Here is a 26,780-nt window from a genome sequence, read left to right as displayed (position 1 = left end):
CGTTGGGGTAGTGCCAAGAAAATCGCGACGATTTTTCCGCCAGACACTACATGTACACATACGAGTATAGTTGTCTGCGTTAGTCACACATTTTAGAAGTCTGTAGTCTCCTTACAGGTCATCGACTTGTTAAAAGAATCCCTACAATTGCGTTATAATCTCGAAGGTTCGTTGGTTCCGCCTGGTGCTGCAAATTATGTAACATCTTAATTGCCTTATCTACAGTTATACTGTGCCTTTTTATACCGATGTATTTTGCTTCATTTTTTCATAATGCTGCTTGTGCTTACTACGTGTACTGACGTATAACGAATATACTGGATGTGATCAGCACATTGTATTAGGTATTCATAGTTCTGATGAACTGTACAAATATATGCAGCATTTCATTTTCCTTGCCGCGCTGCATACGCGGGACTGTTTGATGATCTCATATTAAGTACTTACAAGGAATTCCAACTAAACTCAAAGCAGATTTATGAGGATTTCCCATGAGGCTGATAGGTGAATGAAATCGCTAGGAATGTCTCTGTTTGACCCAATGGTGGACGGGTAGAGAATGCCTTTTGGCATTAAGTCCGCCATGTGTACATTTTTCTTTATTTGTGCAATAAGGTTAAAATAAATAAATAAATCGATATTTCTGGTTTTAACAAAGAGCAAAGGGTATAGCCGGGTAAGCATGGCCAAACTGCCCTTAGCGAAAAAAACAATTTCCTTTTACTGGATTATTAACCTATATATAAGTAGTGCTTTCACCAAATATTAAGCCTCAAATGCTTCAGATTAAAAAAAAATGCAAAAAGAAAAAATAATCATTTTTATTTTATTACAGCCAAAGTACTAATCCGATTTCTTTGTTATTTGTGTATGTTGTATATATAATTAAGGTCGCTTTCTGAAAAAAATTATATTGAATTATCTCTTAAAATAATAGTAAAAAATTGAGATGAAACTTTTCAGAAAAATAAAAAAATACGTGCGAGATAGCGACAGTTATCAAATTTACATATTTTATGTAGAATTTAATAATATTTTCTTTAATAATAAATTCAAATTGCGTTGGGAATATAACTTTCTAGTATAACGTACAAGTTATTTTGTATGAAGAGAAGGTATTATGGGATGTTACAAATTCGAGTTTTTAACACTGTTAATCCCGATTTTAATTTTTGAAAAAAATATATGTTAAACATTATTAAATTCTACATGAAATATGTAAATTTGATTACTGTCGCTATCTCGCATATATTTTTTTTATTTTTCTGAAAATTTTCATCTCAATTTTTTACTATTATTTTAAGAGATAATTCAATATTAATTTTTTCACAAAGCGACCTTAATTGTATATACAACATACCCAAATTACAAAGAAATCGGATTAGTACTTTGGCTGTAATAAAATAAAAATGATTTTTCTTTTTTTGCATTTTGTTTTTAAATCTAAAGCATTTGAGGCTTAATATTTGGTGAAAGCACTACATATACATAGGTTAATAATCCAGTAAAAGGAAATTGTTTTTTACGCTAAGGGCAGTTTGGCCATGCTTACCCGGCTATACCCTTTGCCTGTGTGGCAGGGTAGACCACTACTACAGAGAACATCAGCATCGGTCGTTGCTCCACTGTTCGACTCTCAAGGTAGGCCGACGACTCCTCACGTCCCACATTCGCTTTCCTGCTACTAAATAAGTATCTCTTCTGGGTATCTGCATAAAGTACGTTTTAATGTTTCATTTATACTTGGTCAACCAGATCTTGACAGTAGAAAAAGGCGGCAAATTTGAAAAATGTAGGCGCGAACATGAACCTATAATATTACGGACAGAGTTTCGCTTACAACAAAACTGTGATTTCAACATCCACCAGTTTCATAGTATTTACGCGTGACACACACACATTGACAACCCACATCCACCAGTTTGCCGTCAGACGAATCGAAACGTCATTGAAGTAAACATGTCGAAGAAAAATATAAAATATGCCGGCATGCGTAGTTAAATCCTGCTAGAATTGTACCGATCGAAAGAAAAAAAGTCACGGAATAACTTGTCATACTTAAGTTTATCAATTAGTACGTAAAACCACTATAATTTGTTGTTTATAAATTATCAAACTGCAAAACAGGAGTGTGACCAGTAACATGAATAGGGTAATTTCCCGAAAGTAGGGTAATTGATACCCTTCTTATTAAATCATTATGTATTAAGAGATCATTTAGGTAAATGGTTAAATTATTGATTGTGCATTTCAAACTAGGTCGGTATGGTAATTTCCCGATACTAAGGAGATTAGACGCTTACATGCATGTTTGATAATTAACGTTTGTTTGTTATGTATTATAATTTTTTTGTTGAAAACCAGATATGTTTCAAGTTAAATGTATAAATTAAAAAACATGACGAACTGATTTCATTACGATGCTAAATATCATTAGGTATTGAAAATAATGTTTGCACAAAGTAATTGTGCAATATTGCGCATTTTCAAGACCTATAAAATCAGATACGTACACACCTTTTTTATTGTCTAACGTAAAACTGTCCTAATTTTTTTATTTGAAAACAAGGACGATATTAAAAATAATTGTTTCACCATTAGGGGAGAATTTGTGTTGCATGGTAACACTCGTCTACACGCACACATTCAAACCGTCCGCCATTGCAGTGTCACAGTTTGTCTTAGGTGACAGTCCGTCCGTAATATTCTAGGTCCATGGGCGCGAAGGGATATCGTCCCATAGAAAATATGAATTTCGCGCCTTTTTTACTGACAAGATTTGGTTGACCAGCTATATGTTCCTTCCCTTCTACTTATTTTGTTTTACATTTTGACTAACACCCATGTTCAAGTAATCAATGCTTATTGCAAAACGAATTGGTATCGTATAACAGTAGCTATATTAAAGAAAAACAGAACGAATTATATTGTTTTAACAATTGGATTAAGGCGTGAGGGGCGTCATAGAGCGACTATTTGAACCAAACCAGCAGGCAAATGTAGGCATTGCAGACTTTTTACAGTATCGTATTGTTAGTCGGTTACCGTAGGTACGACTGATGCAAGTACTGCAACACGACTGCACTTTGCTGTTGGACATAACTACTTAGCACTCTTGTCTATGGCGGCTATGAAAATTTTGCTAAACTAAAGACAACTCTACAATCTGCTCTATTTCAGATGCAAGAAAAGTTTACTTTGCTGTCTTTCATCACGATTATCACGAACTGCAATTTTCTATCTGTGGATAGTTTTATCTTGGATGTCGTAACGCGAGATACACCCGCTCTGTGGGTAGACTAGCGCGCCCTGCCACCCACGCAAATTTGCCTATTCCGACCGATCCAGACGCCTTTCACTCATTCTATCCTTTTCATTTCAACCGGGTGCAAGCCAAAACGCACTAGATGAGAAATGTTGTAAGTTCGAGATACGGTCGGAATAGGGAGGCTAGTACAATCGTCAACATTTCTATTGCACTCCCACGTAGAACTTCTAAGGTTTATTGCCCTTTTAATTGTACTTAGAAATTATTGCTCGATAATAAAACGTTGCAGTTTCTCAATGCGCATGCGCCATTTAAATGTTGGTTGGTACCTACTTAATTTCATACATTGCAAAAATGCACTATACATACGTATTATAATACTAAGTCTAATTTCGGTAATTTTATTCCGAATTTAAACTGTCGTTCGTCATTTTAATATTAAACTAATTTTAGTTACTCGCACTTAATTTTTTCTAGGTCTCCATGTTCAAGCAATAATATAGTGCTGAGGACCGGTTCACGATGGGAGTGACTAAAAATACATTATACCGTAAAATTACTGTAATTATATTTATTTTCATGTTTATGGAACATTATACTTTTAATCATCGCATTCTTGTCATCGTTGTAACTATTGTACATACTACCGTGTGGACACAAACAACCGGTTTTGTTTGTCACATTAACAGTCAACACCGATGAATAAATCATGTGTTGTGTGAATGACTAAATAAGAAGGGACCAGTTATTATAGAACGATCAAGTATCGTGTGACGGTAGAGTAAAAGAGTTCAGTACATGTTTTAGCTGACCATATCATGTCATTCGGGTAGTCGTAGTAGGGTAGGGTAGGTGATTCCAAATGAAGGTAAAAGTTATTCTTATCTAATACTAGCGACCGGCTTCGCACGGGTTAACAAATTATACATAAACCTTCCTCTTGAATCACTCTATCTATTAAAAAAACCGCATCAAAATCCGTTTTAGTTTTAAAGATCTAAGCGTACATACAGACAGACAGACAGACAGCGGGAAGCGACTTTGTTTTATACTATGTAGTGATTAAAAAAACCATTGTCGCGTGCATCTTACTTACAAATTATACCAAATCTTAATTATATTTTACGTAAACATGTGTGAAAGATCTAGTAATCTCTAGTTATATGTGTATATAGTAGCTACATACATAACAGAACAATTATATTAGGCTAAGATGACAACGACAATCCCTAGTCGATCACCGGAAACAAAATCAACAGTCCACCCACCACAACAGAACCCCAGCTCGTACCAATGAGTTTTTCGGAACTTATGTACGAAATATCATTTGATATTTACCAGTCGCTTTTCGGTGAAGGAAAACATCGTGAGGAAACCGGACTAATCCCGATACGGGCCTAGTTTACCCTCTGGGTTGGAAGGTCAGATGGCAGTCGCTTTCGTAAAACTAGTGCCAACGCCAATTACTGGGATTAGTTGCCAAGCGGACCCCAGGCTCCCATGAGCCGTGGCAAAAATGCCGGGACAACGCGAGGAAGATGATGATCTACTTATTTAAAAGAAGCCTTTATCAAAAAGACATGTCGGCTCCGTTGGGCCTCTATAACAAAGAATTTCAACAAGTGTTACTAAACAAAAACATCAAAAAAACTGTACACAAATATCGCACTTTTTGACAGGGGTTCCGCCAATATTAGATTGGTAAACCCCAATAAATAATTAAATTAATTTTCACATAGACCTAAATTAAATACTGTACAAATATGTACATTGTTTTACATCAAAAATCTTAAATAAAAATGCAATCTGCCGAGAAAATCAAATCCAAACAGTGAATCATAGCTTAATGGAACTCTAGCTTGCACATATGCAGTTATGCACAATGCATTAAGTGGCATGTCCGTCTTGAGCGAGCTCTTTATTCCGCGACTACGCTCACCGTGGCGCCAGACATTTCAAAGATCTAAATTAAGACGTAAAAGACTAGAAGAGGCCTTTGACAAACGACAGCTGCATAGGACACGAATTTCAATCACATTCGTTTCAATACAGTTCAACGTTTGTTGTCAAATTTAAATTTAAGTAGGTGCATAGTTCACTTTTAATTTAAGCTGACCAATGGGTACCTATATGGTTGTCGAAGTTGTATCCATCAGAGGACGATTTTAAGATTTAAATAATTCCATTCGATTCAAATCTTCTACTTTTGTGGATAATATTTAGGTCTATTCCAGTGTTATTTTTTGTGTTTATGTAACATTCACAAAATAGTAGGTACCTATTTACATTTTGGCGATTAAAATGCATTTACCAATCAAACAAGGAGGTCGATTCTAATTTAACGATTTGTTATGATTTGAAATGGTTTTGATAATACGCGCTTGATGATCGTCTTGGTTGGCGTGCATCTCACGCACGACTTTCCCTACATTTTGCATGAACCAATATCAACGAGGTCTTATCAAAATAATAGGTATCAAAACCGTAACAAGTTGTTAAATTAGAATCGGGCTCAAGTTTTGTTTTAAGATACCTAGGTATCTTAATTCATGAACACAACTCCTCTCAATTCTGCCAAAGGGATTGTCAATTGCGTCTAAGCCACATCCAGCCAACCGTGTCGCGGATGTAACCATTTCAACCAGTTTCAATCTCTGCTTCATTAGCGCGGCGATTTGTGTAATTACTCGTCTAGCATACGGCCAGTGCCTTACAAGGAGCGAAGTGGAGCTTACGGAGCATTCTTGAAATGTATCTTGTATGATGAAGGCACCTAGTGCAATAGCTATGTACCTCGATAGTCTTTGTTACTGATGTGCCGTCGGAAAGCTTCCAAAAAACACTGGGAAAATTTTCGGAAACTCAAATCAAAATTTCCATATCCAAAATTATTTTTTTCTTTTGTTTCTTGAACTTTCCCAGAATATTTCCAACTTTTAGGAACCTTTCCGAAACTTGCACATCTGTAGTTTCGTGCCTATAGTCTTTGTCTATTGTCGGCTACTAATTACATTCTACAAATAACGAAACGTCATTGGTATATTGATGAATAGTTTTAACGAGTGTAGTAGGGATTACGACGGGCTTATAGTCCTTGTAGATATCGACACATCTATTGTAATACTCGTACTAACATTACACATAACGTGTATACTTTATTTAATTAATAACGTGTAATCTGTTTTGTTCCAGGATAAAAAATGCAAAAACCCGTTAAATGCATTAGGAGACGAGTGGTGTCCGGGCCACAAGGAAAAAGCTCACGTTGAAACCATTGCTCGAGACGGCCTGATGTTCAGCCCGGAGTACCTGGAACAGGTGGCTGAAATTAACTCGGCGAAGGTCACGCCTCTGAAGATTAACGGATACCGCCCAGTGAAGGGGATTCAGCAAAAGGTACATTTTTATTCTTATTGAACATCTGATATTCAGAAAATAAGATATTCAGAAATTATGGGCAAAACAAGTTAGATGGTATATCCGTTCAATAAAAAGAGTGGCTGCGTTGTACCAATATTTAAAAACCAATACAAAAAATGCGTTTTGCGCACAGTTTGTCAATTTTCAACCCGTTATTTGTCCAAATTGTCCAAATTCTCTTACAATTGTTAGTATAGTTTATTATACTAACATTACTATTTGATAGTTTAGTTAGAACCTGAAATACCTACCTACATGCTGGTAATGCTATCTCGTGGTTACACAAAAGCCTTAATTATTATACACGCACTTGTCCCTAATGTAATTTTAATTGTCATTCCCACGTTAAGAATTTTTTTTTGTTCGCAGCCGCGTTACAATGTTTACAACACGACGCAACCGTCTGGAAAATCGAGCGTTTTTGTAAAATTAGATATGATTAACAATAAACTACGAGTTATTACAACGGTGAAAGAGGGATTTTGCTCACAGAGCTCGCCAAAGTTTGAGTATGTTTTTGTGGAAGTGGGTATGGAGGGTGTTGAACAGAAGGCTGTGCTGAAGTACGTGGTGCCGTGCGGCTGCGGGTGCTCGGGGGCAGTGGTGCCGGCGGACCAGGAGTACTGCCACGGGTATGGCAACTTGACCTGCGGCGCGTGCCAGTGCAATGACGACAGGTGAGAGCTCGACGTTTATTCATTCTTCAGCAAATTATGCTTTAGTAGTATACACTATTAGGGCTCATTTAGACGATGCGAGAACTTGCATGCGAGTTTCATTACATTGCGGGTTTTGATTAGTCGGTTGAATTGGACGTAACCAACAGTCCGCAATGTAACTAAAATCGCATGCGAGTTCACGCGCCGTCTAAATCAGCCCTTATTCGGAAACCACTATTGGTATTATGTTTCCAACCTTTTGGAGACTCTTCATCAGTTAAGTTCTCACGTTGCCATGATGCAAATATTTAATCGAACGTATTTTTTAACAGGAAAGGGAAGTTTTGTGAGAAGAAAAACTGCCAAGACCGCGGAGATGTATCAACGTCGTGCATAGGTTCTTCAAACACCAAGGTAAGTCAGTCTTACGACGCTTACGTCTTCAGTTTGAGAAATGAATGTCATTTAATGATTGTGGTATTTTTCATGTATGTGTATGTTTATGCTTTCTCGCCTATAACAAGTAAGTATGGCTTCGGCTATAGGCCTGAGTGAAGAGGATGAGAATGATCGCGAATATTTAAGCTTTTACTTATACTTTTCAGAAGATGAATTATGTAGGTATAAGTAGGTCATATACTAATTTTGCTATATTTTTAACAGGACCAGTGCTCAGGCAACGGCGTTTGTGACGAGTGCAACAAATGTCAGTGTTACGACGAACCCACAATACAAGGGTCACAATATTTCGACCCAGACAATGACTGCAAAGATCTCTGCACGACAATCAACTACTCTGAGTGCCACGTTGACTGTCTAATAAGCAATACAGAAGGACCTTGCGAAGCTTGCGGTGGCCATGATTTCATCCAGAGGTGGAATGAGACTCTGCTGGATCAGAGGGATGAATCTGATAGAAAGTTGTGGGTAAACTGTAGCGTGAATTCCGAGGGCAGAATACTAGTATATTGGGCCATGAAGATTAACACATTTATCTACATGATGCGGAATGACCAGGCAGACTCTGGCGCACTCGTCAAGACTGCTGGTGGAAATGGTAAGTTGTGAATCAGCTATTTCTGGTGGATTGTCATCCTCAAAATCGATGTAAGGCACGATGATGCTGTATGGTAAAGGTAAAACCATAATGCTAGTAACCATTAAAAGACAGATAACTTAGCCTATAAAAAGATTAGCTCGGTGCACGGGAGGTCTAAGCACTTAAGGTGTTTAAATATACTTTTTGATTTTAGCGTTTTATGAACATAGTAGATATATCGTTGATACATAATATTGAGTTGCTAACGGCTCAAAAACGGGACGCAGGTCATAACTAATACATGACGCCGCATATAAAATACCTACCACAGTTTAAGAAGTAGCTACACTTAAGAGATGACTTGCATCTATGGAATATTTGACTTTTTAAAACATTTGACTTTTAACAACATACATATTCTGGTTCTGGGCCCTTCAAATACTTATATGCATATGAAAGGGCGATATTACGACAGATCCAGCGTTATACTAATATGCAGGGGTCGGACAAAAAGTGCGGATGACGTAAAAATGACGTAATCTTGCACACAGGATGATGTTTGAGTTTGTATTTAAACTTCTGTGTGACATGTAGTAACAAAGTAGTATTAATGAAGTAACAAAATAATCGTAAATAAATCCATGGAATTAATAATACAGGTGGTAGGGTGATGTAGTGAATAAAATAAATTTCACGAAACTTGTTACCATAAGGTATAATTATTTGAAATTAGTTAGAACACTTAGAACAAGTCTGTGGGATCCTCAGATAAATAGGTTTAATAGTCAAAAGTGGGAACAGTAGGTAAGATTAGTAAAAATAAAAAAAGATAATTTGATGTACTTTTATAGCTAAATTTTAGCTAAATATAATCGTGAAGATACAATAGCTAAACAATAACGAAGTCAATTTATTGTTCATCTGATTGACAATGTGTCAGTCAAAAACGTACTTACTCATTTCAAGTGGCGATATCGTTTAATAAAGAGGTTGATAAATGATAAGTGATAATTGTTTATGAAAATCAAAAATACTATTTGAAATCATCCTATAAGTGGTTTGACGTCATCCGCACTTTTTGTCCGACCCCTGCAGTAATATGTTAGTGACAGCTCCTGACACACGGATGGCATAGAAAAATGGCCATGTCATGACAGACGTGTTTGCGTAATCGGTCAACAGGTCAGTACTTTTCTCACTGTAATGACTCTGAACTCTAAAATTTTATAAAATATATTATAAATGGGAAGCCGAATACACTATACCTGTTCTATTTCACGGTATACATAGTTAATGTCATCGGAGAAACAGCTGCGTTTCGTCATAACATAGCTATGAAAAGCTAAACAAACAATTTAAACCAATGTCTTCTGCGTCCTAAAACAATAATCAACCATCTGACGAAAAAATATCATCCCAATTTATTTCTAAACAAGTCAATAAGTATTTGATTATATCCTAACATCAAAACATAAGCATATCACTACCGCTTGATAGCAGATAGCAAGAAGAATCCATGTGCCGAACTCGAGACGGTTCCTTGAAATATAACCAAACTAAATTAAGCCATATACTCGTGACCTGGGGCTGGTTGGTTAGAACCAGTCTCCATCTTCTAGGTGACGAGGGATTTTAGTTAGCATTTCCAGGCTGTAGGCCCAACCGCATAGTTTATAAATAATGGAGCAAAACATCTGCCTGCCAATGTAGCAATGCCAATTAAAATAGGATAAAAACAATCATTAATTTTTTAGGCTTTCCAAATGAAGGTACCTAATTGGTAAAGTAAGCGACTTAAGGTGTCATGTTTCTGGTTAAATACATTGACTACTGTATTCTTGCTAGGTATTTCTGTCCCATTACTAATTTACAATACCGCATATAAAACGTTTGATATATTTCCAGTGACGATCCCAGTGGTGATCGGCGTAATAGCCGCGATAGCGGCAGCCGTAGCCGCCGCGGTCGGCTATGTCATGTGGAAGGGCCAGGGGGCGCTGCCGGCGGCCGGCTCCAACTACGCCAACATCGAGCCCGAAGACAGTGTTGGCGTCAACCCCTTATACAAGCCCCCAACGTCGTCGTTCAAGAACCCCATGTATGCTGCGAAGTCTTAAGGGTGAGTTTTTTACTGATTTAACTTGGCATTATTTCTACATTTTGGTCCATATTAACTGGACTCAATTATGGACAGACAGCTGAAACCTGATGACTTCCCGGCACACAAGCTATAAGATGTGATGCCGTATTATATTAAAAATGCAGGGGTTGCTTTGATCTGTGAAGTCTCTTTACTAGTCTTTATATGTAAATTCAAGAGCAGCACTTGTGCTCGACTAATGAGTGCCGCGTCATGTCAAACAGTCAATCCCTGGTTCTACCTTTTATAACATAATTCAGACAGGCAGTAAAACACCGTTCCCTAACAATTTTTACGACTATCAATTAGGTATGACTATCTCCACTCCACAAGGAAAATATTCTTTCAAACATAAAGATACATTGAAATTTACGACTATGCCGGTGAATGGCCTGTGTACACTGCGTACACAGGGATATCTCTTATCAAACGAATTATTGTTCGCGATATCGCAGTGTGGCCTTGCCGTTTCATGAACTATGCTGTATAAACCCTTCACTAGATTCTTGCGTTGTTAAATTATGAAATATCCTAATTGCCATTTGCCATCAATAGAGAGATACCTATTTAATTATCTATAATAATAACTTGAGTTTTCTACACAAAGAACCTCAGAGAAACAAGAAAGTAAAAGTGGCAATGGTGTCATTATTTTACTATGTTGCCGTGTTTTGAGAATGTCTGTACAATTAAGAAAATTGTTCTGATAAGTACGGTTTTTCTAAACCAAGCAATATTATTGATAGGTAGTATTAGGCCGTATAAGCAGTTACTTAAGTAACTAATAATCCTACTATATACCTAGTAGTTAGAAATATGCCACTCTACTATTCATACCTAATAGTTTATTATTACTCATTGATTCAAGTGATAATTCAAAATTTAAATAGAATACTGGCTGCCCACGCCTACAGGAAGGATGACTACAATTTGTCGGGCATTTATATCATCTTATGCCGCCTAAAGGCAATAATGGTTCAAATGCCTTTTTTATTATAACAAGTATTGCCGTGAACACTGTGAACAGAGCAGCAATGATAGTGATGCAGTGGGTATTTTCGTCGTGCAAAAGCGAGTGCTAACAAAAATATCCCCTTCGCTTGACGATGAAAAATTGAGTTACGCATTAACCTTTATACATAACATATGACAAATATATTATGTCTTGTTTTTCTATACTGCCAGTTCTGTTTAGGTTCTGTTGGGAGCGTAAATAGGCCACCAAACGAAGGAATTACAGCGGAAATAATAAATGTGTAAGCCAATTTTAGCATGGGTGTAGGTAATGGTGTATTAAACGAGATACTAAAAGTACCGGGGGGTGGGGGTGAAGCTAACGGGTAGGGGGGTTTTAAGGTCCCTTTTTATAGTTTTTCGTAAATAACTCTTAAACGGTGGCCCGTAGCAAAAAATGTTCTATCACATAAGTAATCTACATAAAATGTTCTACAAAAAACATTCAGTACACTTTTTCGCTAGAATCAATATTTTCAAATATAATATATAATATCGACAATCTGTGGAACTGTCAGTGATTCTATCTATTTATATTTAATAATCCAACAATACAATCTATGAATATCTAATAAAGTAAAAGTTTATTTTACTAACGTCGGACGCCCATCACATATATGTACGTAGTAGAAAAAGTCTATGTTTAGGTACTTGCCGTGCAGGCTCCGATCTCTTCGGGCAGTATAACGCTTAATTGCTATAAAACAGGAATGTCCAAGAAATACGTTGCGCGTACGTCGTTATCGATATAATTTATAACACGTTATAAATCAATTTACTGCAGACACGCCGATAAGGCTTAAGGCCGTGCATCGAAAAATAACAGGATCTTAGAAAGGTGGCAGTGGCTAGCCCCGGAAACAAACAGTAGTGATTTTCGAATATATGTTTCTTGACTATATGATAAGAGATTTCGTAGTAGTCGAAACACGAATGCTTAAAATTTTCTCGATAGAAAATAAATCCAAACTTACGTGTTCATTTTTCGGTTTTAGCTTCGTGCAACTAGAAAACACATCCATATCCAGCACAATCCACCTTACAGCAAAGGTTTTCATCTCGTCTTAACTTTCAAAGAACTAAATATTAACTTATTATCCTTTACCGATGGATTTATTATCGATTTTTGATTTTATGAATTCAACAGCAAACGCCCATTTTACGCAGTTCGGTTTCTCTTTCTGTCATGTGTCAAATTCATAAATGCATCCTTTATGCCAGTAATGTTAGATGGCCGTCGTGCCTCAAAGAGGTAAGACCTATGTCACTTCGCGCAGCGCTCCGAATTACGTAAAATTTTAATATCCAATAAACGTTGAGTCGTAACTCCATTGAGTAGTAACGGAATCGGAGGTAAACCTATGATGGTGCCTTCTTACAGGCCTATACGTTACGCATGTGTGCGTGTTTGCTTAGCTACGTCATGCTACGTCGAAATCTATACTCTTTGTCAGTTACAACGGGTTAGGAAATTTCGACAGATATTGAAATGTATCGGTAGCTGTTTGGTATTTAGCCATCAGAATCTAACCGTAACTTTTTGCTTTATTTTTGTTTGAAAATAAAATATGTATAAGAATATATTTTTTGCTTTTTTTCTATTGTAATGATAAAAATAAATCTAGTATGTTTCATGCTCAAATAATTTAAAATAATTGAATAAATATTGAAAACTAATTGATGTTATTCGTTTTAATTATTATATTATTAAGTTTGTTTGAATAAAATATTTTATTTCAATAATACGAAAAGTTATTATATTTAAGTACTACTAAAAAAGGTCCTTACTTACAAAAACTCACTTGCACGGGCCGGGGTTCGAACCCGTGACCTCCGGTTTGAAAGTCGCACGCCACTACAATTTCACATAAGTAATTTACAATGACATGATACCGTGGAAAAAGTGAATATTACAATGTACTGTGTTACTATCATTTTATAGTTTATTTTGGCTTGACAAGGAGGAATGAGAAAAACGTGCAGAGCGAGAGGATTAAATCTCTCTGTCCCTTTCTTAAAGTAGCCAATCCTAATTATGACATCTGTTTTGATATTAATTCTTTGAACATAATTTGTCGATGTTCTTTTTTATATCATCGAGAAAGATTTTTATTAAAAAAATGTGTTGAATTTATATGTTTTATTTATGTTTTTTTGGCATAAATTTCATTACTTTTGACAAATTTTGATTGTGATGACAAACGATTTGATGTGATGTGTGAAACGAACCATGTGATCAACGATTTATCTAATAAAACTTCATTTAGTCGAAAAAAATAGTTGTCTACTACCGGGTGGTAAAAATTATGGGCCCTGGAGGGAAAGTGCCTTAAAACCTTAAGTTTGCTCATTTTACTTAAATGAAACATTATTGTTTTTTAAAGAAACAACTGCATTCAAAGATTTTTGAAGTGAAAACTTCTTTAGCGGCGCTAGGCACTTTTTGAGGTGGGGAAAAAATGATAAACTCGAGACAGCGTAAGGCGATCATGTGACCGTAAGGTTTAGATGGCATTTAAATCAATAAAGAAAAACTCAATGACATTACATGAAAAAGGTTATAATCTTGTACGGGCTGAAATACGAGGATCTCACAGTATTATAACTTTATATCACTCAAATATAATTCAATAAAGCTACATCTTGATGAAATCGCTAATAAAAGTGAACTCTAGTACTGGTGAATAAAACTCAAAATATCATGACCAAATATATTTAGATGCGAGGTCTGCAAGGTAACTTTACAATTTCTATTCGAATTTTAAACAATTAACGCTATAAATTTGAATTTCGAATTTTAAACAAGCTCACTGACCAGCAATTTCGGAACCAAAAGTTTTCAATAGAAAGGAGGATGGGTCAATTATACATAGTGCTGCAGACATTTTGGACTAGTCATTGAGTTTTCACTTCTGTCGGCACTCCTGGAATGCAACACGTTGTTTTTTTTAAATTCGCTTAGTCGCGCCCGGGAATCGAACCTACTTTTTCCACACTGTATAAAATAACACAAATGCTTTTCTTCTGGTAACTTAAATGTTCTATCTATCTTGGTGATATTTCAATGCAATCAAATAATCTGAAAAAATAATAATAACCCAATTTATGAATTCCTTCAGAAAAATGCGAAATGTACGTACAATTTTTAGGGATATCGTACTTTTCTCAGAGACAAATTTAGTTGGCTAAGAGACATTTTCACTGATCCAAATCTGTACTAAAAATCTAACATAATATGATAAGGACTTAATCGTTTTAAGCTCAAGAGTGAGTTTTCCTAAAGCTTTTTCTAAAAATTATGTCTTTATTAACGTTAGGAGTGCACTGCAGCATGTCAAATGTATGCCAAAATGTCAAGGGAGAGAACAATAAATTAAGTTTCAATTCCACTTCCACTCATCATCAAAGTGATATAAGTATATCAGCAGTTTAAAGTTATTTTAGATTACAAAATTAGCGCATCAAAAAAATCAAAGTGCATAGAAAAAAAGTCTCCTGAGTCATAATAAAATTGATGTCTCTTGGGTCACCAGAAAAGTCACCAGGGAGAACGATGACCCAAATCACATTTAAAAGAAAAGGTAAATTTTGTGTACTACCTACGAACATTTTTCAAAAAACTATGTTTTTATAACATATTAGACCCAGGATAGATCTAATACCTCTTTTCGTACCCCGGATAAAATAGTCGGCGACTAAAAAAGTAACTGAAACGTTACGTTATTAGGTTCACGATGCCGCGTTGTGCCCTTGCCTTCGTTGCGATATGTTTGGTAAGTCAGGAGACTTAAAAAATGAGCCATGATTTTGGGACATATTAACAAATATTTTTTTGAATAGGTATATATTAAATTTAGCGGACTTTAATAATTTACCAGTTAAATTAGATGTAAATACCTTTTTAGTTAATCGTTAATATGATATATTAGTAGCAGTAAAACACTTTATTGTACAAAAAGACACATACACGGTTCACAGAATACATCTACTTACCAAGTTTCAACAGTATTGTTCTTATAGTTTCGGAAAAAAGTGGCTGTGACATACGGACGGACAGACGGACAGACAGACAGACAGACAGACATGACGAATCTATAAGGGTTCCGTTTTTTGCCATTTGGCTACGGAACCCTAAAAATGAGTGTTTCAAAAAGGCACCCTGTATTCCTTACATACCTAAATAATCTCTTATTCAATAAAACATATAATTACTAAACACTGTGATTTATTTCAAATAAATGCAAATCGATAGGATAAAAAATATTAATACCTACCTATACAACAATGAATACGAGTACAGTCAGCTGCAATAATATGTTACACACCGAAGGCCGTTTTGCGGTAGATCATGTTAGATCTTATTTGTAGAGCCATAAGAGCATGTCACATATTTTTGCGGCCGTCGAAGAGTAACATATTATTGCAGGTGACTGTACCTATGAAAAATTCGAGGGTTAAAAAGCATTTCAACCAAAGCATTTATAATAATAACGACTATGGACGCCTGCAACCCCAGGGGTATTGTAACCCCATAACAATAAGGTTGAAATTTGCATTTAGTGACCGCAAAGTCAGGTGAGCGTAATCAAGTAAATCTCTTTTCATCATATTTTATCAAAAATAATCTCTTTTCTGTTCTTGTGCTATTTTCTTATTATCAATACTCTTAACTTATATGCTATATACGCTGCTGCTTCTATGCTGTTAACATCTTCCAAAACAACAATAAATATTCAGGTTTATTAATTAATTATTTTATTGTTTGCTATTATGAACAAGTAACAACGCCATCTGTTTCAATTTTTTCCGAATTTAAGTTTATGGCTGACCGCAGCGACCGCGTATAATGGTAGTTAACTTCTGTAACGTTAGATGGTGCTAAAAGGTCACACAAACTTCACGTGCGGCGCGAAGCGTTTCCATGTGTGCGTGTTAGCGGGGAGGGAAGAACTAGCGGGCGTGGTTTACGAAGCGCCAGACGCGGCTGCAGTAGGCCCTTAAATGTCACTACTGTGTCACCACTCTGCGACTTACGTGCTTATTATCTAGCATCTATAAGTACCTAATAGTAATAAGGCACTTTTGGATATAGATAGCATAACAAAAGGTGAAGTGTCACGTGGCATACCATTTACGTTCCCATACAAAAAATACCGGTATCCGATCCCTGGCTGAACTTAACAGAAATTCAGCACCGAAATGTCTATGGTCAAGGAGTAAATTCAGATATTCCTTACTATCACTGACACGATGAGGAACATTTAAAATTACCAACCAACGACTGAGATGTTTGCAAGAAGCAGGCGGATATCTGTAAAAGCAATTAACTAATAATTTAGCGCTGGAAATGTATGTACTTAGCAATTTAAAATGCTAGAGCGGCCATTAAAATGAAAATATGTAAAGTTATTCTCTAACTTAGTTTTAAAACATGTGACATTTTGGTAGGAGTTTAGGTAATTCGTTTAAAATTGCTACGGCAAAATCGTTTTTAATAGGTCGGAAACTCTCCATAATTCTTTGATACTGCACGCATAGGATTTTTACATACATACCTATTCTCATTTATATCAATTAAACAAAAAAAAAACAATTGATCTACCTACCTACAATAATATACTTAGGCTAAGTAAACTCCTGTGCTAAAGCAAAAACTAAATCGGGCTGTGAAGAAATACGAAAGAATACTTATTTAAAGAAGTCAAAAAACATTTTTACTCCCTGCACTCTGTGGAGTGACAGACACTTGGAGAATTCGGCCGCTCTCCTTAAATGGTAAATGCAGGTGCAAAATGTGCTGGTTTAGCAGGCCCATGTCAATAAGAGCCCTGTATCTACCTACAGCTACACTCTTAGCTGACCATTGATGGCCCTTATGGGCCTTATGTCTTTGTAATAAGGTAGGTAAATGAAATGTCAGTTAATAATGTGTACGATGGAATCTCTCAGACCGACCACTAATGAGCATTTAGGTAGTCGGTACATTCGTTATCATGTCATTAACATCGTTGTCAAACTTAAGTAATGAGCAAGCGTTGGCATTTCATTTTAAATAAGTATTTATTTGCAGTAAATTCTGTGTTTATACATATTGTACCTTTTGGTACTAGTGTAGCTTTCATTCGCATCGCATCATGGTATGATAAAAATACAATTACTTCATTAATTTCTAATTATCTGACCTGATATGTCTGACCTTTCAGTCATTATTTGACAGTTTGATAATTTAAAAGGCCGATTGTTGACTTTAGGTTCCTATTGATTGCTATAAATAAAATTTCATATTTTAAACAAAAGAATGACACCTTTGGGCTCGTAAGTCAGCGCAAATCTGACGCTATCGCTAGCAGGCAAAATTACATTCTCTTTAAGGTAGGTAAGTAGGTACCTACATGACTTTAACAGTCTTCAGTAGCTCATCCAGCGGATCAAATACAAATTACAATGCAAGTGCTTGCCAGCGACCGGATAACTGTCGCCTTATATCATTATTAGTGGCCTTGGGGTCAGCGGCCCGTCGAAAATTGACCTCATACCCTAAGTGTTGCTTCCGCGATAATGTTAACTCGATATGGCTGTAAATAAAGTGTTTTGTAAGGCGAAAATAAAGATAAATGCCGGATATTCCTACTTTATTTATCGATGTTTCTTTTATTTACAATAACACTGTACCTAATATTGAGTAATCTCTCTCCTAATATTGAGTATCTGATATTTATGTAATGAAGTTAAGTTAGACAACTGTACAATCTTTAATAAAGTTACAGAATATACTATTTATAAGAAGCATGTACACATTCGTCTAAACTTGGAAATTAACTGTTGAATTAATAATTAATGGAAGGAACAAGGGTTGGTACTTAAATACCTACATATGTATAAGGCTATGTTAATATGTATATATTTTTTTAACGTAGAAAGTAAAGGCCCTCAAATTTATTTAGCAACCGACTAATTTTTAACCGACGACCGTTTTTTTTTTAAGGGAAGCACATCGGTAACCAATTCCGTTAGGGCCACTTGCACCATTCACTAACCCGGGGTTAACCGGTTAAACTTGAAGTTACCATGGTTACAAGTACAATTTGACACTGGGTTAACAGTTTAACCGGTTAACCCGGGCGCTTAGTTGTGTAATCGGCATTTTAACCATCCTACCTATGTTGAGACTTGTCTTGGCCTTTGCCTTTGCAAATGACTTTTCTAAAACCACAAAATAGCTATTTTAACCTTACCGACATCAAAACAGTGTTTTAAGCGTATTGTAAAGTTATTTTACCATTATACAACGGCGCTTAACCGCATAAAATAGGGCTACACACAATTTACAGGTTTTATTACGACTTATTTATAATTTAGTAACAAGTACGTTGACTGTAAAGATTTATCTGGAGTTAAAACAACTATCAGCATGATTTATCACTTTATTAGATACAGCCTCGTACAATTGTAGTTTCATAATAACAATAATCTTCAATCTTCACAAATACAATATGGATAGACTCGTTAAGCACACATTCATTATGTTATTATTTAATGTTGCATCATAAGTACTACCTATCACACTCGGAGAGAGGTCGCATCAAGAAGGCACGTACGTCGTACAAGCATCGAACCATAGACAAAGAATATATAAATAATGACGAATTATATAGACAGCAATAAACCAGCCTTAAAAATATGTGTCGAATAGCAAAACAGGGAGCTTGTAACCATTGGTACTTACGTCTCAAAGCGTTGCATTTGAATTGAAACATCGTTACCAACATCGTAAGCGCCAATAGCCCTAAGGTTCCTTTTTATGTGATACCACACGTACAACTACACGAAGTTGTGATGATTGATGATTATTTTATAGTGACGATCATATTACTCAATGAGATAAATGTACCTACTATAATTTTTTTAATCCAAATTAGGTTAGTACATTTACGACGTTTTTTTTACACAATGTTTTTAGGGTTCCGTAGCCAAATGGCAAAAAACGGAACCCTTATAGATTCGTCATGTCTGTCTGTCTGTCCGTCTGTCCGTCTGTCTGTCCGTCCGTATGTCACAGCCACTTTTCTCCGAAACTATAAGAACTATACTGTTGAAACTTGGTAAGTAGATGTATTCTGTGAACCGCATTAAGATTTTCACACAAAAATAGAAAAAAAAACAATAAATTTTTGGAGTTCCCCATACTTCGAACTGAAACTCAAAAATTTTTTTTTCATCAAACCCATACGTGTGGGGTATCTATGGATAGGTCTTCAAAAATGATATGAGGTTTCTAATATATTTTTTTTCTAAACTGAATAGTTTGCGCGAGAGACACTTCCAAAGTGGTAAAATGTGTGTCCCCCCCCCCCTGTAACTTCTAAAATAAGAGAATGATAAAACTAAAAAAAATATATGATGTACATTACCATGTAAACTTCCACCGAAAATTGGTTTGAACGAGATCTAGTAAGTAGTTTTTTTTTATACGTCTTAAATCGCCTAAATACGGAACCCTTCATGGGCGAGTCCGACTCGTACTTGGCCGCTTTTTTATACACAATGTGTAGTTGATATCAAAATAGCTTTTCACGTATTACGTTTCTGAATAGGGAGTTACAATATAAATATTTTTATTATATACTTTAGGCACGCAAGCAAAAAAATAGGCAATTTATCTCGATTACCCTTCACGTAACCGAGAATAAGGTAGTACCTAGATAAACAGGCTCTACTACAAGTAAACTAGTTTACAGAAAATATGTATGTACTACGGTTAATTCGATCATTAGTCACTATTAAAATGTATAAGTTACTCGCAAGGCGCTAGAATCGTTATGGTAAACTATTCGACTAGGTGCCTATTAGAAGTTATAATCACCTATCGGCTCATGACTTTTAATAGAACAACTCCTGTCCTACCTATAAGGCGATATGCGCACGGGCATTGAGTAATTGTACATAAACAGAGACTTATTACACACTTTATAATTATAGAATAGTTGCATACCGGTCAACGTAAAGGTCTGTAAATTCTGTAACACCGTCATCGAGGTAGATGACGACGTATGTAGATAAGTAGGTTCGAGTAGGCAGTAAAGCTAAGCAATAATATGTAGAGAATTCTGATAAAACTTTACAAAACTTTGTAACCAAAACTAACCATGATTTTTTTTTGCGCACTGAGAGTATAATAATTATGTATCACTTATTTTATTTCGCTCCTTAATATCTAATCATGTATTGAGAAGGTACTACTCATTACATAAACTATGCAATAAATTTTTTGATGAAAACTGTTTAGAAAATGATGGCAAAAATTATAAATTACTATATATATTTGATTGAAACAACAACTATCGCTACCGGCCAAATGAAACGAATTAACATAAAACCCAAATACAGCTTCATCTCCGTTAAGGGCCTGATAAAACAGATTGACATGATATGAGACGACTACATTTTCCATGTGTTTTGAATTCGTAATACCGGCTGCCCTATACCAATTTTACTTTCCTATTAACTAACGGACTAACGGTTCGCCAAAAATATCATTTGAATGCATCAAGACTGATACTGTATCTGTGGTAAGCCGAAATATTTCCTGTCAAATACCTATATTATGTTTATTTTATTTTATTTTTATCTTGCTAATTATTTCAAAATGGTAAATTTAAAAACGATATTATACAAGTGTAAGCCGAGCACTTTCATTTGATACCAAACTTGACCATACTTTCTTGCAAATAAAATGACCTTAATAGCAAGACACCTCACAAACAGCTTTTTGGCCTTCTAAGCTCTTCTAGCTCAATAACCCCTTGATCGAGCCTGCTCATAATTTAATGACTGAAATATAATGCCCTCGACTACACGTTTACCCAATTTTATTTAAATTAGAACAAATTTACTTATGTTATTGTGTATCAAACTATCTTCTGACAGTTCAGCTTAAAAACATCGAAATGCCGGGACTGCCGCTAGCCAGCCGCGTGTTCAAAGTTGAATGTAAGAACTTCGCTCGCTCATTCGATAATTGTCAATTTAGGCCACATTGAGAACAAGATTAAAATATATTGTATATATCTCATCATCATTAACGATTTATTAATATTCTTTTAAATTAGGTACAATTTTGCCTAAGAAAATATAATGCCTACCGAATCCAATAATAATTTAATCAATGGTAATAATGAAGTTAACAATGTAGAACACACATCAACGCAATTGAATAGGTATAGGTACCGCATTTTCTACTTAATTAACCAGTAGTTATATAGGTAATCAAAGCTTTTTGTGCGCCTGTTAGAAAATACTGCAAATTAATAAAACAATATAAATGGTCGAAATATTCCGGAACATATCACTTAATAATTTATTAGTTGTATTATTGTATTGAATACATGACGCATTGACTGAAAGATTTTAAAATCACCTATCTGCCTTGGATAAAGATTGACCCTATTTCATCAGAAATGTGAACACAACCTACCATTAATGGCTATAATGATTAATGGGTTCCATGATTACGATGGATCGGACAGTTAAATCGAACCAGCTCTAAATACCGTGGTAAAAAATATACCGAACTGGTACCCCTATGCAGTACCGTTTACCGAGTTTTTACATGTTTTAGAATAGAAGGCATAAATAGTTTATGGACAAAATATGTACCGACCTCTACATGATTGGATGGTAATATAATATACAGTGTGTAAGTCCAATACGGGCAATAAATTAAACCAGATATAGAATTTACCCGTCTTATCATTAATTAAGATGTTTTTTTAAGTTAAACTTAATTATGACCCCGTGATTAATTTTTTCCACATGTACCGAGCAGCAATGTACTGTAAACATTAATAAACAGAAGATGATAATGACATTACGAGATACGAGCTTTTTATAGTAACTGCCAACAAGCGTTGACAGTTACTTTAAAAAGCTCGTATCCCGTATCGTGTGTGGTGTATTACATTGCGGGCCGAATTATTTTGTATGGTTAAAATTTTCAATGCATTTCTAAGTAAAATCTATCTCAATATACTTTTTAGGTCCTATGCTAACCACCGTTTAAATATTCGCCCGTATTGGATTTACACACTGTATATTGCAATTTAAGAGTACTTATGATCAATTGATTTAGCCTTCATATTATTATCGCATTAGGCGATTAGACAGCTTAAAGCTGCCTTATAAATTAAAATGAATTTAAACAAAAGTTGCCTTTATTCTTAAATAAATACTATTTTTTAAATGTTAAGTGTAATTATGTAATGTCTTTGAATGAGATGTGAGGCCTGGGTAATCAGTAGATAGATGATTATAATTACAGCAGATGTCTCTCTAATAACTCTGCCTAAATATTTGAATAATAAACTTAAATACAACATAATTACTGCAATAGTAAGGTTAAAAATTACACTAAATATGTACCTATTACAACGGGTATGAGAAACCCCATGTTACACACATCTCAGCCTTGCTTACGTAATATTATGATTCAGTGATTACCTATACGTAGAGTCTAGGTTTAAAAAATATGATGTTAATACCCATATATATGAATAAAACTGATGAAAAACGTCAGCACGAACAGGGATGCTAACAAGACAACGCAACGAATAACACGAATACCACGCGTTTCCTGGTTGATTTACGTAGTCAATAAAATACCTTGTTATTCCAAGAAAGGAATTCCCTTTATTGGTTCTTTGTGCTTGATTCACGGAACCTGAGACGTTTGACATTTGTAAGTATCATTTAAAATATATAGGTCTATACTTTTGTATCAAAATACATAATACCGATAACTAAGCTAACTAACCTATTGTTAACAGTGTGGACGAGGGTACATTAATAAATTAATAACCATTAAACAATTATAGTTTCTAATGGTAACACCTAAATAACTATTCCATTTGCGTACGATATTAGACCGTATAAATCAGTAAACGTGAAAGTCTGGGACCTGGACCGCACACGGCTAGCCGACGAGGCCGCGAGATTGCTGGTGCCGTGTTATTATTGCCTAATTTATATTTCACAACAAGCAGATTGATACCATAACTTATTATAAGCTAGGCTGAAACTGGACACTCGTAATAAATAACAAGGAGCGTCATTTTACCATTAGACCAGGGAAAACACGAAATACATGTCTTAGGCTGCGTTTCGACCAGCCTTAAGATCTTCTTTCTCAAACTACTAATAAAAAATCTGGCTGACTACCAATGATTAGATGCGTACCAAGAAATCATTGAATCACCGATCAATCAATCAGCTCCGAATTGGGGGCACAATAGGTATACCTATACTCGTACATTGATTTGTCACCTTTCGCGGCACTCCTGCGATATCAAGCTGTAATTCAGGAAACCTTTACTAGCGGAAGCATCATAATTATGTCATTCAACAAACATTAACTACTCATTGTACGCTCAAGGTGTCACTTTTTAAGTAAATAAGTATAGAGCCCGTACATACCATGAGTCACTGACAGTGTCAAAACTGACATTTACGCTATCGAAAACGTAATTTACTTTCTATACATCTCGTTTGCACTAATATGCGAGTACGAGCGAGATGTATAGAAAGTAAATTACGTTCTCGACGGCTTTTATGTCAGTGACAAACTGATGGTAGCCGTACAGACCTGCTACATCTCATAAGTTGCAGTCCTTACTGGAAGTCGCGCAAAATGTATGACCAGAAGTCGTGCGCGAAAACGCAACTCATGCTAACAGGTCTGGTAGCTATAATAATGCTAGTAAGAGCATGAAACATTTTTGATACGAGATTCCAACACAAGTACCTACCTAAGGCTTCTCATTTTAATAGTAACTATTAGATATTTTAAAAATGGCCCTCGTTACAGCACCTAATCTCAATATAGTAAATTAATTCCGATATAATGTGGCATGCACCAAATGAATCCAATATTTTCCAGTTTTATTGGGTGACAAACGGCCTGTCGTGAACATTTCCATACTGGACAACAACTATAATGCATGGCTGATCTATGTTAATCAACCCATAAAGTGTAGACACGGTATCTTAAGCTCAAAGCTCACTATATATTTTCTTAGTTTGAGCCCACAAGACGCAATAGGAAATAATCGTATACTATTACGTCTATTACGAATTTAGTCGTTTTTTCACTGGGACTGTTAAGCCTGCGATTTCCTAACATTAATAAATACTATACTAAAATAGTATAAATACTAATAGCTCTGATTAAAATAGTTCATTAATGGAAAAATTAAATAAAATGGGGCATGTTAACTTGATAATACAAAGTCTGTGTAACATAATAAGTATATATAAGAACAAAAAGTTAGATACATAACATGTCTATATTATAGGCAAACACGCCTTGTTTAAGGCCCGATATTAAATTTCGATACGGGTAGCGCCCGCAAAGGTTACAAAAGCCAAAGAAAACGATTAATCAGACCGATGTTTTTGTAATTGAATACATAACTTTATTACTCAACGAGCCCAGTAGTTACCGATAATAGCCAGGATTTATACACTGGTTGTATTGATTTATTGCTATCATATGTGCTATAGGTACTAGATATGAGCGCCGATAGGCATATAGCCGGCGGCGGCGCGCCGGTCAAAATTGGTCGGCGGCGGCGGCGAATCGGCGGCGTGGCCTTGAAACACCTTCGATTAATGAAAAAAGAATTCAAACCAAAATTTTACCGAAAAAACATGTTTTTGCTGTAAGAAAGTTATGAAATAAATGCATTTTCTTATTTTCAAGGATAATTTATTGAATAATGGTACGAAAAAAATTGATATCGTATAAACTGTGGATAAGCGGTATCGCGCGGCATCAGAGGCGGTCTTAATCATGGCGAGGCTTTGGCCGGAAGATCTTAGCGAGGCCCTTATCTTTTGTGCTAAGTTAAAAATTGCCGATTGACTGTATCAGGGAAACGTCTTGTCGACAGTCCAAAAAAAAACGAGCTCCGTCATTAACCAATATCGACCCAACAAAACCGATTTATGTCAAAAAGTGAGGCCCTACGCCGAGCTCCATGTAACACTGAAGACTTTATTTCGACGCCTCCCAATGCGAGGCCAGAGGATGAGCTGCAGGTAAGCATACAGCTAAGAATCGAACGCCAAGTGTAAGCTTGGCTGACGGCTGAACGCCTGGAGCGCCGATTGCGGCGCGCTTCTGTGCGAGGCCGAGCTGCAAGAGAGCAGAGCGACGGTGCAGGCCGATAAAAACTGAAGCCATAGTGTTAAAGATCTGGAGCTTTCCTGCGGGCGCATTCGTGCGACGCCAAAGGCCGAGCTGAAATGGAGCTAAGATCGGATAAGGACCAATGCTCAAGCGTTTTAAAACAGACCGAAAGTTGAGCTCCAAACAGGGCCAAGAACTTGCAGGTTCAGATAGCGGCTTAATTCCATGCGAGCGATGCAAGGCCAAAGATTGAGCTGCGAGAGAGCAAAGCTTGAAATTTCAACAGTGGCCAAGTTTAATTGAGATCCGATTCCGACGCCCTTCCGTGCGAAACCAACGGCCGGACATTTGGACGTGGAACCGCTTAATATCTCAAAATTAACCCAATTTTATACCTTTTAAAGACGTTTAACCACAGAACAAGTAGAATGGCGATGCGAGTAGGGTACGTGTCGCCGCCGGTTATGAGCAAACGCTCGCATGCTAGTTCTCGCCCGCGCTGACCGAAGAACGTAAACATGCCTTTTGCGCCACAATAACGTTCAGATTAAGAAGCCAGACATCAAATCTGTCTAAAGGAGGCGTATCCATTCACCAGACACAAGTTTTTACTACCGTTGCGCGAGAAATGTGGAAATGTGGAGAGGAACGAGCGGCGACACCGGTTCCGATACTAACTGCGCGCGATAGCCGTTCTAACCTCTTTAATATGTTCTGTGCGTTTAACCATGCTTACAATGGTTAAATTCGCGGTAAATGACGGATGGTTAGCTGGCAAAATTAGTTATGCATTGGATCGGTAATCCAAAGATGTGGGTTCGAGTCTCACGTGAGCCAGAGTTGATCACAGTAAATTTGTTCATTGTGATTGACATGTCTAGTGTATATATACAATCTATAAATTGTAATGTGGAACGTTCCACAATAAAAATGGAAGGAAATCAGTATGTTTATTACAAGCATATTGATGTTAAAATTGATATTAAATAATTTCGTTTCCCCAAGACTAGTAGCGCGGTTACTAGACAGATAAGTTTGCATTTGCCTTCGATATTTTT

The 26,780-nt window shown here is 36.1% G+C and overlaps 1 protein-coding gene across 1 annotated transcript in view; it reads left to right on the top strand.

The window, feature by feature from the left end:
* The window catches only part of LOC134648339 (integrin beta pat-3-like), a 47,175-nt gene that overhangs the window by 11,192 nt on the left and 9,203 nt on the right, over positions 1-26,780 (top strand). Inside the window, exons 2-6 of the mRNA XM_063502850.1 lie at positions 6,461-6,664; positions 7,058-7,365; positions 7,680-7,761; positions 8,011-8,404; positions 10,292-10,505. Coding sequence (XP_063358920.1) covers positions 6,461-6,664; positions 7,058-7,365; positions 7,680-7,761; positions 8,011-8,404; positions 10,292-10,503 — 1,200 coding nt within the window. The 3' untranslated portion in view covers positions 10,504-10,505. The remainder of the gene's footprint in view (positions 1-6,460; positions 6,665-7,057; positions 7,366-7,679; positions 7,762-8,010; positions 8,405-10,291; positions 10,506-26,780) is intronic.

This window comes from Cydia amplana, chromosome 5 (assembly GCF_948474715.1).
Source record: "Cydia amplana chromosome 5, ilCydAmpl1.1, whole genome shotgun sequence".
NCBI lineage: Eukaryota > Metazoa > Arthropoda > Insecta > Lepidoptera > Tortricidae > Cydia > Cydia amplana.
Note: the sequence above shows the minus strand (reverse complement) of the source record. Positions and strands in the feature narration are given on the sequence as shown.